Raw genomic sequence first — 17,819 nt, 5'->3', positions numbered from 1 at the left:
TGTAAACGCTTGCGTCGCCCAGACTTTGCAGTGGAGCCAGCAACCTGCATTGCTGGTCTGTCTGCTGTGTTGCCGCTGCAGTAGGCTTCTGTGGTGACTGCAGCAATGTCCATTGTGCATTCTGATGTACTTGGGCAATTACAGGAGGACAATGCAACATCCCACATGTCCAGAATTGTGACAGAGTAGCTCCAGGAACATTCTTCTGAGTTTAAACACTTCTGCTGGCCATCAAACTCTCCAGACATGAACATTATTGAGCATATCTGGGTTGCATTGCTACATGCTGTTCAGAAGAGACCTCCACCCCCTTGTACTCTTACGGATTTATGGACAGCCCTGCAGGATTCATGGTGTCAATTCCCTTCAGCACTACTTCAGACATTAGGCAAGTCCATGCCACATCGTGTTGCAGCACTTCTGTGTTGTCACAGGGGCTCTATACGATATTAGGCAAGTGTACCAGTTTCTTTGGCTCTTCAGTCAGTGTATATATTTATACTTGTGGCATATTGAAATGGTATACTGATGGCCACGCTATGGGCTCGAATACTTTCTGAGTGGTGTGTAGTCAATAGAGGCATAACTGTTCAACCTTAGAGGCTCAGCATGATGAACAGGATTACAAGAGCATCATGAATAATATCTTCGTTGGTGGTAACACTGCAATGAGGCTGCAATCAAAATGAAACTGCAGTCCATAGGCTGAAGCTGTGCCGTATTTTTAGGAAGAAAGTGTGATAGTCATTTCCACCAAACAGAATGGTATCTACTGTGTTGTGGTGCATGTAAAGTGTTTCACTGCCAGCCTGTAAATTTCATATAGGTTGAAATAACTATACTGCATGACTCAGAATGAAAAGTTACCCTGTGTTGTGTTTCTTTGTACTTGTGACGGGCCATGAATTATTGCTATAACTCAGTAAACATGCTATTTGGCATACAAAGACATACGAAGAACACAAGGATTTAATGTCATGGTGGTGATAACGTTTTTAGAGACAGAAGAATACAAATTGTCGAAGTCCACAAGCATTGGATACAGGAGTGCAAGATTTTTAAAATGTACCATCATATGAAATAAGCTATATATGCTTAGAACACAGTAGAATTACTAGGGGTAAAATACAGGGAGCAAAAGGCTATTTACAATTTGTACAGAAACCAGATGGCAGTTATAAGAGTTGAGGGGCATGAAAGGGAAGCAGTGGTTGGGAAGGGAGTGAGACAGGGTTGTAGCCTCTCCCCGATGTTATTCAATCTGTATATTGAGCAAGCAGTAAAGGAAACAAAAGAAAAATTCGGAGTAGGTAATAAAATCCATGGAGAAGGAATAAAAACTTTTAGGTTCGCCGATGTCATTGTAATTCTGTCAGAGACAGCAAAGGACTTGGAAGAGCAGTTGAACGCAATGGACAGTGTCTTGAAAGGAGGATATAAGATGAACATCAACAAAAGCAAAATGAGGATAATGGAATGTAGTCGAATTAAGTCAGGTGATGCTGTGGGAATTAGATTAGGAAATGAGACACTTAAAGTAGTAGATGAGTTTTGCTATTTAGGGAGCAAAATAACTGATGAAGGTCGAAGTAGAGAGGATATAAAATGTAGACTGGCAATGGCAAGGAAAGCGTTTTTGAAGAAGAGAAATTTGTTAACATTGAGTATAGATTTAAGTGTCAGGAAGTCGTTTCTGAAAGTATTTGTATAGCCATGTATGGAAGTGAAACATGGATGATAAATAGTTTGGACAAGAAGAGAATAGAACCTTTCGAAATGTGGTGCTACAGAAGAATGCTGAAGATTAGATGGGTAGATCACATAACTAATGAGGAGGTATTGAATAGAATTGGGGAGAAGAGGAGTTTGTGGCACAACTTGACAAGAAGAAGGGTCCGGTTGGTAGGACATGTTCTGAGGCATCAAGGGATTACAAATTTGGCATTGGAGGGCAGTGTGGAGAGTAAAAATCATAGAGGGAGACCAAGAGATGAATACACCAAGCAGATTCAGAAGGATGTGGGTTGCAGTAAGTACTGGGAGATGAAGAAGCTTGCACAGGATATATTAGCATTGGAGAGCTGCATCAAACCAGTCTCAGGACTGAAGACCACAACAACAACAACAACATGCTGTCATATGCTAAGATTGTAAACGGCAAATATTGGTACAGCACTGGAGAGGCCAGAGTCAACACCATTGTTGTTTCAGTCAGGATGTGTTCAGTATTCTGTTAGAGCCTGACAATTACTTCTGTCACTGACTTAGTGTTTATGAGACTATACAGACTCTCAGTGTAGAGGTGAGAGCTAGAACTAAGTGATAATGCATTCTTGCCTGTCTCTGTAAACTCACTGCCAGCCAGCATTTTTAGCACTTCCATAGCAATAATAACAGCTGTAATGTTGCTAATAAACCAATGATAGTTATCCTGTGAACTGGATTTGTGTGTGTATTTTGTAGTTTGAGGGGAAAGGGGGGGGGGGAGGGTGTAATGACATGGACAGTAAAACAATCCTTCCTTTGTGTTTATTGTTGATTAGAATTTGGAATAAGCTCATTTCATCCCTTTAATTCGTTGTTATGAGTTGTGTTCCTTTTTTGTCTGATATTGTCCTGTTGCTTCTTCCTTAAACTGATAAATTTTGATCAGATGCTATAAACTAAATGGACTATAGCTCTATGTGCTGTTGGCAGGAAAACAAAAAGAAAGGAAGAATCCTACAGAAGAAAGGTCTTGATGAAGAGATTTTCGTCCCCGCTGAAGAGTTTGCTGAAATATTGGAAGATACTGGAACGTCTGATCACAATGTAGGAAGCATATCAGCAGTGTCTACCAAAGATAATGCTGGTAAGTGTAATACATGACAGCTGTCTTTCTAATACTCGTGGAATTGAACTACATCATGATTAGCAAACCAACTGCGGTGTGAGAAAGAAATTTTATATGCGTTTGTTTAGGGAGGGGAGGGGAGGGGACTAACTGCAGTATATTAATGCAGGCAACTAGATACAAGTATATGGGTTACACTTAGGTTTAACATCATTTAGTTTTCCCATTTCAATAGATTTCATTGAAGTGCTGACTTGTATCAGATAGGAGAACATATTTGTGAACTATGTTGTCAAGTATCTCCAAATACCCAAATCATTTATTCCGAAGATACTTTCCAGTCAACTGCATACTCCTGTTGCAATGACATTTATAGGGTAGTCCCTCAAGAACGACAGTTTTTAATGAAGCAGTTAATTCCTCTGCAAGGCTCACTTTGAAAGGTCAAAGTGCTGAAATAACCCATCATAATGCAGTTTTGCACTGCCCCAAGTTTTAGCATAATGATGGGAGAGATGTAATGGAATTGACAGGCAAATAGTGACTTAGGTAAGATGTGCCTTGAAAATGGTTAATGAGTAGCTTAAAATGACAGCTATATGTGCAATAACTTTACCTTACTGGACCAGTGGTTTCTTTTGATTGAAAGTGCTATGCTGGGTATCCAACCAATGAGACGCTACAATGCCTGCAGTAGTGGTGTCTTACTGTGCCCTATTAGGGCCAAGTGGCTTACGGCAAAGGTGCACATGAACCAGGGACGCTGTTCATCACCTCTAGCCTGAATAAACTGTTCCACTAACCATGCCACATGGAGCCAAAAGTACCCAAAATTCAAAGCAGAGAATGAACTAGGTGTTGTTAATGTAGTAACTGATTGCTACTATCAATTCAGCCCAAACATCAACAGTAGCAGAAAATAGTGTTTCCCTTTTATTGTTCCATAATGATGGCTGGTTTGCACACTTGCTAGGGGACACTTGTTTGATAGGGTGCACTAAAACAGAAATGCGGAATTTGATCTCCTAAACCTAATATACTGATATCTTACTAATTTTGCTGTTTCTTGGCATGATACTATATATATCGCTAATAGTGATTGTTGCAGACATTCTGTTATGGTTGGTTCTCTGTAAGTAGGGACTGCTAAGTTGGAGGGTGGTCTTTGGAGTAGTCTACTGAGTTAACTGAAGTGAACAATCTTGACTGCTGGTTCGTAACTGTGTGAGTGAGTGTGGCGCATCATGTTTTGAGCCTGTTGGTGGAAGAATATCCTTGTCTGGCCATGCATGATGGAAGCAATGTAGCCTGTGTTTGACAGGATTTTTCATTGGCTGTTCACACTACCAGTGGACATGCAAGTCACTCTGAAAGTGGTGCAGAAATAGCAAGAGGCTGTTGTTTGTGAGTACCATCTGGAGGCTGCTGCATGGAGCTGAGAGACACCAGGTGAGTTGTTGTATCTGTGTGGTGGCGGCCGCTCACGGTAAGTGTCCTCCTCCTGTGCTTGCTGGCGTGCATATTTGCTAGGTGCACATGTTGCTTCCCATGGCATTCGCTTGCACCACTGCAGGAAACCCATGCAGAACCACAGTGAGGTGATGGATGCAGTTGGAGCATGCTGCTGGAGGCACTGGCATAAGCTGCTGCCGACTGCATAAAAGGTCCCTCAGACAGTTGGCTGCTTATAGATCTTCTGAGTCTGTAAAAGAAAACAGCATAGAGAACTGCCTATGTGCATGTGAGTGCAGTGGTCCTGATTTGATTTTTGTGGTGTGTTGTGATGCCATGTAAATATTTATTCATAAACATGGCATTGCTTAGCTGATCTATGAATATTCCTGGTACACAGGTCTTTTTCCCAAGCTTGTACATTGTTTGTGGGAGAAGACTGGGAGGAAGAAGGAGATACAAGATGATAGATGACATGAAGGGAAGAGGAAATTATGTGGACCTGAAGAGGATGGCAGAAGACCGGACAGCCTGCAGAACTATCATGTGAAAACCTGCCCTTTGGCAGAACACCAATGATGTGATGATGATGATGATGATGATGATGATGATGTACATTGAAAAGTGTACCAGATCATTCACCTTAAAATTTTTTTGTTTTGACTGTTGTTGAGTCCTGGCACATGGATGCACTAGCAGCTTTAAAATTCATGTTAATGTTAAGTGGGTCTTCCATGGAGTCTCTCTGCTGGAGATTGTGCATCATGTGAAGTGGCACTGTACCATGAGGAGGAAGATAAATTAAGGATAGTCTTTATTGTACTGTTGAACGAGCTTCAACATGTGGTACTTGAAAATTCACACAAGTCTTTCAGCGAGTCCATTGGCCTCAGGATGAAATGGCGCCATCCTGCAGTGTGAAATGCTGTTGGTTACACAAAATAGTTTAAATTCCCGAGAATAAAATTGTTTGACACTGTCAGTGACAATGTATTTTGGCCATCCTTCAATAGAGAAGACCTTAGACAAAGCCTTTGTGGAAGATATCAATGACATCTGCACCACAAATGCAAGTTTGAAGGAAGCACCAGTGAGGATGGAACAGTAGCTTCCGAGAGATGGTCCTGCAAAATAAGTATGCAGACATGACCCGGGTTCTGCTGTCTGTGGCCACAGAAAATATTGTCGAGGTGGTGCTGACTGGTATTTTTGACATAAGAGTCATTTAGCTGACATCATTCCATTGTCTTTGTCAATATTTTTCCAGAAGTAGTGCTCTGAAGCAATGCATTGCATATGAACTATGTCCCAATGACATTAATGTAGCATCTGTAGACCTTAGATTTAAGCTCCACAGGAATAACCACTCTTGTTTTGATTCTGAATGTACCGCAATGTCACCTTTCTACCTTGTACTTGCTTGCCTCATGTTCCATTGATTAATTAAGTTCTTATAATTAGGCCACTCCATTTGAACATACTGTTCGAGCTTAGGCAAAAATGGATCTGTAGGCACAAATTTGTCAATTAAATTAGAGTTTACTGGGAAAATTTCCCACAGTGTCTTGACTATTGAACTAAACTAAACTCCTCTCGAGCAGGCCACGAAGGCCCAATGGTACTGACCGGCCGCCATGTTATCCTCAGCCCACAGGTATCACTGGATGCAAATACGGAGGGACATGTGGTCAGCATACCGCTCGCCCGGCTGTATGTCAGTTTCCAAAACCGGAGCCGCTACTTCTCAATCATGTAGCTCCTCAGTTTTGTCTCACAAGGGCTGTGTGCACCCCGCTTGCCAACAGCGCTCGGTGGACTGGATGGTTACCCATCCAAGGCTAGCCCAACGCAACAGTGCTTAACTTCGGTGATCTGACAGGGACTGGTGACACCATTGTGGCAAGGCCATTGGGCTTGCCTATTGACAACTATTGAAAAACAAAAATCATCTAATAAGTCAGTCTTTTTGTGTTGCCCTAGTGGCAAATGTCAACGGAAATATGCATTTGCATGTTGTACTGTGGACCTGATTATAATTACATAGTTGCAGTTCAGCAGAAGAAATGCCTAGTGCTGCAAACATTGAGCTCTGCGTGTAGGAATGGTATTGTTTGGTCCAAGTATAGCCACTAAAGGTTTGTTGTTGGTGAGGAAGATGAACGTACATTCATAAATATAATCATGAAATTTCTTGACTTGCAATATAATTGCAAGAGCCTTCTCCTCACTCTGACTGCAATTTCTGTGTGGCACTGTCAGAGTCTTTGAAACGAACACAGTTGGTCATTCGAAACCATGATATTGATGCGATGGAGGCATCTTCAGCAATTGTGAGCATTTTGCTCTGATCATACATCGTAAGACATTTGGTGTCAATCAAATATTGTTTTAATATAATGGAAGGAAACATTCCACGTGGGAAAAATTATATATAAAAACAAAGATGAGGTGACTTACCGAACAAAAGCGCTGGCAGGTCGATAGACACACAAACAAACACAAACATGCACACAAAATTCAAGCTTTCGCAACAAACTGTTGCCTCATCAGGAAAGAGGGAAGGAGAGGGGAAGACGAAAGGAAGTGGGTTTTAAGGGAGAGGGTAAGGAGTCATTCCAATCCCGGGAGCGGAAAGACTTACCTTAGGGGGAAAAAAGGACAGGTATACACTCGCACACACGCACATATCCATCCACACATACAGACACAAGCAGACATATTTAAAGATGGTCTTTAAATATGTCTGCTTGTGTCTGTATGTGTGGATGGATATGTGCGTGTGTGCGAGTGTATACCTGTCCTTTTTTCCCCCTAAGGTAAGTCTTTCCGCTCCCGGGATTGGAATGACTCCTTACCCTCTCCCTTAAAACCCACTTCCTTTCGTCTTCCCCTCTCCTTCCCTCTTTCCTGATGAGGCAACAGTTTGTTGCGAAAGCTTGAATTTTGTGTGTATGTTTGTGTTTGTTTGTGTGTCTATCGACCTGCCAGCGCTTTTGTTCGGTAAGTCACCTCATCTTTGTTTTTATATATAAATATTGTTTTAATATGTTAAAAGCACATTGGCATTCACTGTTCCATTTTCTATTAGTTGCTTTTCGTGACAACTTGTGCAGTGGTTCACTGAATAAAACTGTGTGAAGGAGGAACTTCTGATGATAATTTGTGTGTCACAATACAGAATGTAATTGCTTGATATCCTTGGGAGCCAGAGGGTGTTTAATAGTGTCAGTGTCTTGTGGCATCAGTTTGAAGCGTGTGCAGACTGTATGTATCCTACATATTGCACTTTGCATTGAAAGTAGATGCACTTGTCTTTGTTGCATTTCATATTTGCTACTTGTAGAATTTTGAGAACAGCTTCGAAATTCTGTAAGAGTTCCTGTGGAGTTGTGTGTGAGACATTTATGTTATCGAGGTAATCCACAGCGTTCTGAGCTTTCAGAATTAATTGCTCGAAATATCATTGGCCTTTTGCAATGGTAGAGAGCAAATGGATTATTTGTAACCATAAATTTTTGTGTGTCTCAATCCAAAGGGATTTACAAATATGTTTCTTTAAGATACAGCTTGGCAAAGTATACACCACCAGCTAATTTTGACATCAGTTCTTCTGGGTTGCAAATAGGATATGAATCATTAAATTGATAATTTATTCTCACTGAAATCTCCACAGATGCGAAGAGAACCATTTGGTTGTCCAACTAAGATCTGTGTTGCCCATTGGCTACTGATTACAGCTTTGATAACTGTGTGCTATTCGAGACGGCTGAATTCCTGCTTTACTTTATCTTCCAGCCTAAAAGGAATATTGCATGCTTTGCAAAATTTCGGCACCAAATTCGGCTTCAGCATAATTTATGCGTTGTAACCTTTGATATTGCTAGCTGCTTTGAAAAAAATATCTTTATATTTTTTGCAATAGCTGATTTAACTTTTAGTTTGGAATGTCAGTTTGAACTTGATTTGTTTCTCATGCGTGATGAAGCCCAAAGCACTGAAGACATTCAGTCCCAGCAAAATTTGTTGCTTCAGTTAAATTTTCAACTGCGAGTGTAGCCTGCCGTGTAAATTGTTTAAATGTAAGATATGTTGAAAAATTGTCCTTTCACTCAAGTTTCCTGATTGATGTAACTGAACAGCGAACATTGGAACTCTATTAACTTTGGCATTCCCAACCTTCGGTATGCATGCAGGTTAGTGATTGAAATTGACAACCCTGTGTCAATCTGAAAATTGATTGGCACTTTATTAACTCGAAGAGTTACAGTTAACAACTTGTTATTCCTAGAAAAAATAGCATTCATGTGACATCTAGTCTCCGCAAAAGTTGTTGAATTTGCACATGTCCATTATGAACAATATTTGACTTTTTACCATTAATCATTGCGTATACTTGAGTGTCTGCTATTTTTGTCGACTGTGATTCATTTTGCGCACCTGAGCTATATGCTCAGATTTTTTACAATAATCACAACACACATTGTATTTTGTGGTTTACCCCACAGCGTGAACAGGATCTTAATTTAGAATTTCTAAATTTGTTTATTGACTGTTTCAGTCAGTTAGTCCTGTGATTTCTGGGCCTAACAGTACTGTTTACTTGGCTGTGCTGGCTGTTGATATGTCGTGAACAGCATCTGTATTGCTTCAGCAGATACACATATTTGTTCGTATGCTCAAATCAGAGGCAAACAATCTTGTAAATTGGGTTTGTTAGATTTCCAAGTCCTCCTCTAATTTACTGTCGGGGGAGTGCAGGAAAAGCATTCACAAAATAGTGAGTCTGCATAAAATTTCTTACATTGATCATTTTCACAATGAAATTGATGTCCTGAGTCAGGCCCTGCAGTTGAGTAATCCACTCTTAATAGTTTTGCCTGAACTTGTTTACTGACTGTTTCAGTCAATTAGTCCTGTGATTTCTGAGCTGGCTATAGCTTTGTTTTGACTTCTTAAAACATGAAAAATCAATGTCTGGCAGAAGAAACATGAACTTGTGAGCCGAAATATGTTGCAATGTCTGTCTTCGTGAATCTGCCATTTCAGTTCCTGCAGTAGCTCTGTGACACTCACCCATGGATTAAACAAACCTGTGACCATTTCTGCCGCCTTTCTCTACATACATTATGTGACCAAAAGTATCCGGACACCCCCAAAAACATACATTTTTCATATTAGGTGCATTGTGTTGCCATCTACTGCCAGGTACTCCATATCAGCTACCTCAGTAGTCATTAGACGTTGTGAGAGAATAGAATGGGGTGCTCCGCGAAACTCACGGACTTCTAATGTGGTCAGGTGATTGGGTGTAACGTGTGTCATATGTCTGTATGGGAGATTTCCACACTCCTAAACGTCCCTAGGTCCACAGTTTTCGATGTGATAATGAAGTGGAAACATAGGGACACATACAGCACAAAAGCGTACAGGCCGACCTCGTCTGTTGACTGACAGAGACTGCCGACAGTTGAAGAGGGTCGTAATGTGTAATAGACAAGCATCTATCCAGACTATCACACAGGAATTCCAAACTGCATCAGAACCTCTGCAAGTACTATAACAGTTAGGCGGGAGGTGAGAAAACTTGGATTTTATGGGTCAAGCAGCTGCTCATAAGCCACACATCACACCGGTAAATGCCAAATGCTGCCTCGCTTGGTGTAAGGAGTGTGAATATTGGGTGATTGAACAGTGGAAAAACGTTGTTTAGAGTATGAATCATGGTACCGAATGTGGCGATCCGATGGCAGGGTGTGGGTACGGCGAGTGCCCGGTGAATGTGATCTGCGAGAGTGTGTGTGTGTAGTACCAACAGTAAAATTCGGAGATGGTGGTGTTATGGTGTGGTCATGTTTTTCATGGAGGGGGCCTGCACCCCTTGTTGTTTTGCATGGCACTATAACTGCATAGGTCTACATTGATGTTTTAAGCACCTTCTTGCTTCCCACTGTTGAAGAGCAATTCGAGGATGGTGATTGCATCTTTCAACACGATCGAGCACCTGTTCATAATGCACACCTTGTGGCGGAGTGGTTACACGACAATAACATCCCTGTAATGGACTGGTCTGTACAGAATCCTGACCTGAATCCTATAGAACACCTTTGGGATGTTTTGGAATGCCAACTTTGTGCCAGACCTCACCGACTGACATTGATGCCTCTCCTCAGTGCAGCACTCCATGAAGAATGGGCTGCCATTCCCCAAGAAACCTTCCAGCACCTGACTGAACACATGCCCATGACTGTGGAAGCTATCGTCAAGGTAAGGCTGGACCAACACAGTATTGAATTCTAGCATTACCAATGGAGGGTGCCACGAACTAGTAAGTCATTTTCAGCAAGGTGTCCAGATACTTTTGATCACATAGTGTATGTTCAGTATCCCCTGTTAGTCCTATCTGGTACTTGTCCCACAATATCTTTTGTAGACTGATTGCACTTCCCCAGTATTCTGTCAATAACAAAGTCTACCACCTGCTTTACCTATGACTGAACCTAGGTGATCACTCCATTTCATAGCCCTACAAAGTGTTACACCCTACAAAGTGTTGGCTGCTTCCAAAAGTGACACATTTCGTTTTGTGAAGTGCATGATTTTGCATTTCTGAACATTTAGAGCAAGTTGCCAATCTCTGCACCACACTTAAATCTTATCAAGCTCGTCTCTCATATAGTACTTCATTATAGATAACCATGTCATCTTCAAAAAACCTGATTTTACTCTTAATATTGTCTGCAAGGTTGTTAATATACAACATGAACAGCAAAGGTTCCAACACATTTCCCTGTGGCACACCTGAAGTTACTTCCACATCTATCATACTGAGTCAGTTGCTTTTTGGAAATCAAGAAACACTGCGTTTGCCTGGTTGCCTTGATCTAAAGCTTGCAGTATGTCGTGTGAGAAAAGTGCAAATTGGATTTTGCAAGATAGATGTTTTCAAAAACCATGCTGATTGGCATTGAGGAGGTCATTCTTTTCAGGATACCTCATCATATTTTGAACTCAGAATGTATTCTAAGATTCTAAAACAAATCTGTGTCAAGGATATTGGGCAGTAGTTGTGTGGATCATTTCTACCACCCTTCTAATAGATGGGTGTGACCTATGCCTTTTTTCAAGAACTGGGCACAGGGATCTACAATAGATTATAGTTAGAAGAGGGGCTAATTTGACCACAAATTCAGTACAGAATCTGACAGGGGTTCCATCAGGACCTGGAGCTTTGCTCAATTTTCACGATTTCAGCTGTTTCTCAACACCACCGACACTAATACTTATTTCAGTCATCTTTTCACTGATACTAGGATTAAATTGGGCAATTCTCCTGGGTTTTCCTTTGTAAAGGAACATTTAAAAACTGAGTTAAGCATTTCAGCTTTTGATTTGCTACCCTCAATTACAGTTTCTGTCTCATTCACTAGCGACAGTACACTAACTTTTATGCCACGAACAGCCTGCTGGGAACGCAATTATCCAGTGCTTGGTCAACAATTCTTTTAAACTTTAGCCAGAGTTCCTCTGTTTGTTCTTGACCTGTGCTAAAAGTTTCACGTTTCTTGTTGAGATATGACATTACAGATGTTTTTAATGTAGTTTACTGACCATGTATATCTTTCTGCTTGTTTTAGATGTCCTTTGTACTTTGTTAGTCATTATTGCAACAACAGCATCATGGTCACTGATACCAGTTTCAATGTGGCCTTTCTCAAAGAGGTCATGTCTGTTTGTTGCCATTAGATCCAGTATATTTCCATCATGAGTGGGGTTCCTAACCATCTGTTCTAGGTAGTTTTCTGAGAAGGCATTTAGTAAAGTTTTGCAGGATGTCTTCTCATGCCCACCACTAACAAAATTGTAATTTTCCCAATTAATTGTTGGATGAATAATGTATCCACCAATGACCACAGTATGACTGGAGAACTTAAGTACACATGAACTGAGGTTTTCTCTGAAGCTCTTGGTTACATCATGAGTCAGGTGGGTGATAGGAGAATCCAGTTATCATTTTATGGCCACCCCTGATACTCAGTCTTGCCCAGACAGTCTCACATGCAGCTTTCATTTCTATCTTGGTGGATTTGAGTGGTTTGTCTTCTCCAACAAATACACCACCCCCATTTCCCATTTGTCTATCCTTTCGATATACCATTAAAAGTTTCTCAGAAATCCCACTGCTATCAATTTCAGGTTTCAACCAGCTTTCTGTACCTAGTATTATTTGAGCTTCACTGCTTTTCATGAGTGCTTCAAACTCTGGCACTTCATTGCGAATACTTCAGCAGTTTATCATTAGGATTTTGAGTAGCAGCCTCTGATGTGTAGTGCACACGTGACCGATTTAGAGCGACCCTACAGTTCTCAATCTTATGGCACAAGTCCAGTAAGTTGCAGCGTAGCTTTTCACAGAACTTTCAAAGTCTCAGGTTCAGTCCTTCCACTCAACTCAGTACCAAAGGACCATGATCAGTTCCGTGGACAATGCTGCAAATTATGAGCTTCATTGAAACTCTGCACGCAAGGCTGGTCTTCTCACCCTACTCTGCCAGTCACTGGAATGACCCAAGAATGACCTTGGAGACAGACAACACGCATCATTTGCTCCAAGGTGCACCACAATCTGCAATTGGTTACACCCTGTTCACTCTATGGCTGCTGGAATACCCTCTTCAACATGTTGAATGAGGCCCCCAGGCATACACACTGAGTGCATTTGGTGTCCTTTCCTGTCCCTTGCTGCCATTTTCCTAGGGGGTGCCATCATTTGCCATATGTTTGAACTGCCAATGATTAATAGGCCCCTTCACTTTTGTGTTTGCCTCCTCCTGACACCAGAAAAAACAGGTTTCTCCCATACAGGTGAAGCGAGTCCCACTGGGTCAGTTTCAGTTTCAGTGAAAGACAGCACCTCAAACTTATTGGTTAAGGGGATCGATACAACACCCTGAGTTGTCCCTGGTCCCCATCCACCCTGTACAGGATGCCTAGCTGTACCATTGACATGCCACTCACAGTCAATGACAGATCCTGTACTTTCTGCAGAGGAGACAGGATCTTCAGGAGAGGATAGTACTTGAGGTACCTATGGTACAGGTATCACAGGTACACAACTCTCAGGAGCTCTTCTGACACACCGATTTGGAGCAGCTGTCAATCGTTTGACAGTAGTCAGGGCGATTTCCAATTCCTTATGAATGTCAGCCAACTCATCCCGTGTTTGAGAGCAGCATTCACAGTGGGGCTGCTTTTTGGCTGGTGCAGTGTGTTACAAGGCAGTGAACAAAGGACCTTAAATTAAACCTGCTGATTACCTTTTAATCTGTTGAGCTAAAAAGTTGCTAATTCCCTATAAGAATTGAAGCAGATACACAAAATGAGATTTTTATCAAGGCAATACAAAAACCTGTGATAAAAATTACTAATTTCCTAAAATGTTTTGATTTTAATTTTAGTTGTCAGCAAACTCGAAAACTGAGTTATTTTATGTTAAATGCAGATAATATATAGGGCTACTGCTCTCTAAAGGAGAACTAGATGTAACACAAAATGTCACTTAGAAAATCTGCTTTGCTAAAGAAATAACGAACCCTGGTTTGTTACAGATTGCTAGTAAATTATGCAAAACACAATGGTAGCTTCCAAAAATTCTCCAGAATGCATATTTAATTTGCACTGATATACAGTGAAATTCAGGGGTGATGTATACTTTCGCTTACCTAACTTGGGTACAATCTAATGCATGTCACCAAATTAGCTTTACTGTCTCTTGGCAGTCATGCACTGTTGCCACAGAAAACATGAAATTACTGAAGCATAAAGTTTGCCCTGCTTAGTAATTTTTCCCCTTTTGTCCAGTAGTGTTTCGTGTTGTTCGTCATCCAATGTTGATGAAAGTTTTGTGGGTTTGCACTGTCTTGTGGTCAACTATTTCCAGTTTTTCATGTTGTCAAATGATGAGTTTTTCCACATTGCCAAAATCATGACTGGTGAAAATTGTTTGCAATTCTTAAAGTTATCCTCCAGCTGCAAAACTTTATGAATGTAATAAATCAATACTATTATTAACTCAGCCCAAACACCCATGACAGCAGAAAACTGTTTTCTTGCTATGGTTCATCTGGTTTGTACACTAACTAATTAACACTTGCTTGATAAGGTGTACTGAAACAGAAATGTGGGAACACAATAAGAAATAATAAAGTAACATTTATTAAGAGTATGTTACAAAATTGTATTTCACTTGGGTACAAATTGATGCATGGCATCTAACTACTGTACTGTCTCATGGCAGTCTATGAGATGGAAAGTATCGCTGATAGTAATGTTTGCAGACAATCTGTTACTTGTCATGCTTCTCCGTAAATACTGACTGTTAAGTCAGAGGGAAGTCCTCAGAGTACTGTACTGAGCTAACTGCAGGCTCTTAAGTGAACTGTCTGACTGATGGTTCGTAACTGTGTTAGTGCCCGTGCTATGTTGTGTTATGAACCTGTCAGCAGAAGGTCTGCTGTACAAGATGAAAGCAATGTGGTTTGCTGTTGACAGCATTCCCTATCGGCTTTAGCACACTATCAGTGGACTTACAGGATGTGCTGGAGGAAGTGGCATGGAAGCACCCCAGTCAAAACTGAGAACTTAATCGACTGAACTCCATAACTTAGGCAAAGTGGCTGTTCACCATTTTCTTCAATGTCCTTTCCAAGCAATTATTGAGGCACTGTGTCTGTCAGTGACACCTGAAGACTGCTGTACTGGAGCTAGAGATATCAGGTGAATGGTTGTGCCTGTGTGATGGCAGTGTCACATGGTATATTTTGTGTACCTCTTGCTCGGTACACAACATAAAGAAAGTATATTAAGCTATTAAACATCTAGAATTCATGTTGTCATAGTAATCTGTCACCAAAAACTAGTCAGTATGAAGTAGTCTTCAGTCTTATATGTAGAAATTGGAAAATAACTGTAACTAGAAATGTTACTGTAATTGCAACAAAATTGATAGTTTCTTGACAGGCATCTGTGATTACACTGAATAACAGTAGCTTCAAGTCAAATGAATTGGCCCTAAAGACAGAAACAGAAAAATTGACTGGCATGAAAGTTGCCACTTTTGTCCTTGGAAGATAAAGTCAGGTAAAAGCCACAAATCTAAGGGGAAAAAACCCTTGATCAATACACATCACATTGGTTCTGTCTGTTACACCATAAGGTGATCACCAGTTATCCGTATGGACTGTGAGGAGTACTGGATGGAAACAAAAAGGATGTCATCGAGGAATCTCATTTCTAAAATGGCTGCAGTTTTACAGTGACATGTAAATGAATTCACTCTTCATGCAAATGAATTGAGTGGAGCACCTACTATCTATGTATGACACTGGACCTCCTTTGACAAAACATTATCGTGTGCCGACTACTAGCCAAGATAGTTTATCACCATGGAGCCATCACTGAGCAAGACAGTTTCAAGGATTGGAAACCTTGTAATTGTCACTTCCCCAGATGGGAGTGAGTTCGTGACACAATTGATGAGACAAAATGCATTACACCATGTTGTGGCATCTCACAGATGCAGCCGAAGAAGTCCTTACCCTGTCCCTGTTCCACCACATTTATGAAGCAGTAGACTTCCGTAACTCTTGGATGTACAGGGCTATTACAAATGATTGAAGCAATTTCATAAATTCACTGTAGCTCCATTCATTGACATATGGTCACGACACACTACAGCTACGTAGAAAAACTCATAAAGTTTTGTTCGGCTGAAGCCGCACTTCAGGTTTCTGCTCGAGAGCGCAGTGAGACAAAATGGCGACAGGAGCCGAGAAAGCGTATGTCGTGCTTGAAATGCACACACATCAGTCAGTCATAACAGTGCAACAACACTTCAGGACGAAGTTCAGCAAAGATCCACCAACTGCTAACTCCATTCGGCGATGGTATGCGCAGTTTAAAGCTTCTGGATGCCTCTGTAAGGGGAAATCAACGGGTCGGCCTGCAGTGAGCGAAGAAACGGTTGAACGCGTGCGGGCAAGTTTCACGCGTAGCCCGCGGAGGTCGACGAATAAAGCAAGCAGGGAGCTAAACGTACCACAGCCGACGGTTTTGAAAATCTTACGGAAAAGGCTAAATCAGAAGCCTTACCGTTTACAATTGCTACAAGCCCTGACACCCAATAACAAAGTCAAACGCTTTGAATTTTTGGCGCAGTTGCAACAGCTCATGGAAGAGAATCCGTTCAGTGCAAAACTTGTTTTCAGTGATGAAGCAACATTTTTTTATTAATGGTGAAGTGAACAGACACAATGTGCAAATCTGGGCAGTAGAGAATCCTCATGAATTCGTGCAGCAAATTCGCAATTCACCAAAAGTTAACGTGTTTTGTGCAATGTCACGGTTCAAAGTTTACGGCCCCTTTTTCTTCTGTGAAAAAAACATTACAGGACACGTGTATCTGGACATGCTGGAAAACTGGCTCATGCCACAACTGGAGACCGACAGCGCCGACTTCATCTTTCAACAGGATGGTGCTCCACCACACTTCCATCATGATGTTCGGCATTTCTTAAACAGGAGATTGGAAAACCGATGGATCGGTCGTGGTGGAGATCATGATCAGCAATTCATGTCATGACCTCCACGCTCTCCCGACTTAACCCCATGCGATTTCTTTCTGTGGGGTTATGTGAAAGATTCAGTGTTTAAACCTCCTCTACCAAGAAACTTGCCAGAACTGCGAGCTTGCATCAACGATGCTTTCGAACTTAGTGATGGGGACATGCTGCACCGAGTGTGGGAGGAACTTGATTATCGGCTTGATGTCTGCCGAATCACTAAAGGGGCACATATCGAACATTTGTGAATGCCTAAAAAAACTTTTTGAGTTTTTGTATGTGTGTGCAAAGCATTGTGAAAATATCTCAAATAATAAAGTTATTGTAGAGCTGTGAAATCGCTTCAATCATTTGTAATAACCCTGTATATAATATTATAATATGCTTCTTGAAGTAAGTGAAGGTCTGTGCTTGTCCAGGTTGTTATCACAGAGCTCTCCCTCACTACATGCTTGTAAAGGCTTGGAGTAAATGTTAAATAACGACTTTGCCTATTTCTGGAGTTCAGTTTTTAGTTTTGGCTAGGGTGCTATAATTCTATGATTGACAACCTGGACACGGTGACTGTTCATAGGGTTGCCACAAGTTCAGGAAATCAGGGAATATCAGAGAATTTCAAACGTGTAAGGGAAATTTGAAAAAATACTGAAAAATTCTAGTTTTTGTCTCAGTAGATGAAATGGTTTGTTTACTGGGATCTTATGCATCATTGCTGGCTGGGTGCAGCTGAGTACGTGAGTCTCTTCCCTACTCCCTCATTCTTATTGCTTCTCCCCTTTCTGCTGCTCCCCTCAGCTTTCAGTCAGTGCTGCCACCACTTCTTGCTGTTAGCCTAGCAGCTGCCAGTGAGAGGCAGGGGGGCATCAGGAGAGGTTTGTTTGGATTTGATTCTCAGAGACTGTTGATGCAGCGGCTAG

General features: G+C 41.3%; 1 protein-coding gene across 1 annotated transcript in view; it reads left to right on the top strand.

Moving 5' to 3' along the window:
* Positions 1 to 17,819, top strand: part of LOC126457522 (CCAAT/enhancer-binding protein zeta) — a 222,367-nt gene that overhangs the window by 189,357 nt on the left and 15,191 nt on the right. Inside the window, exon 15 of the mRNA XM_050093865.1 lies at positions 2,698 to 2,851. Coding sequence (XP_049949822.1) covers positions 2,698 to 2,851 — 154 coding nt within the window. The remainder of the gene's footprint in view (positions 1 to 2,697; positions 2,852 to 17,819) is intronic.

This window comes from Schistocerca serialis, chromosome 2 (assembly GCF_023864345.2).
Source record: "Schistocerca serialis cubense isolate TAMUIC-IGC-003099 chromosome 2, iqSchSeri2.2, whole genome shotgun sequence".
In the NCBI taxonomy this organism is placed as follows: domain Eukaryota; kingdom Metazoa; phylum Arthropoda; class Insecta; order Orthoptera; family Acrididae; genus Schistocerca; species Schistocerca serialis.
The sequence above is the reverse complement of the archived record's forward strand: the minus strand, read 5'-3'. Positions and strand labels throughout refer to the sequence as shown.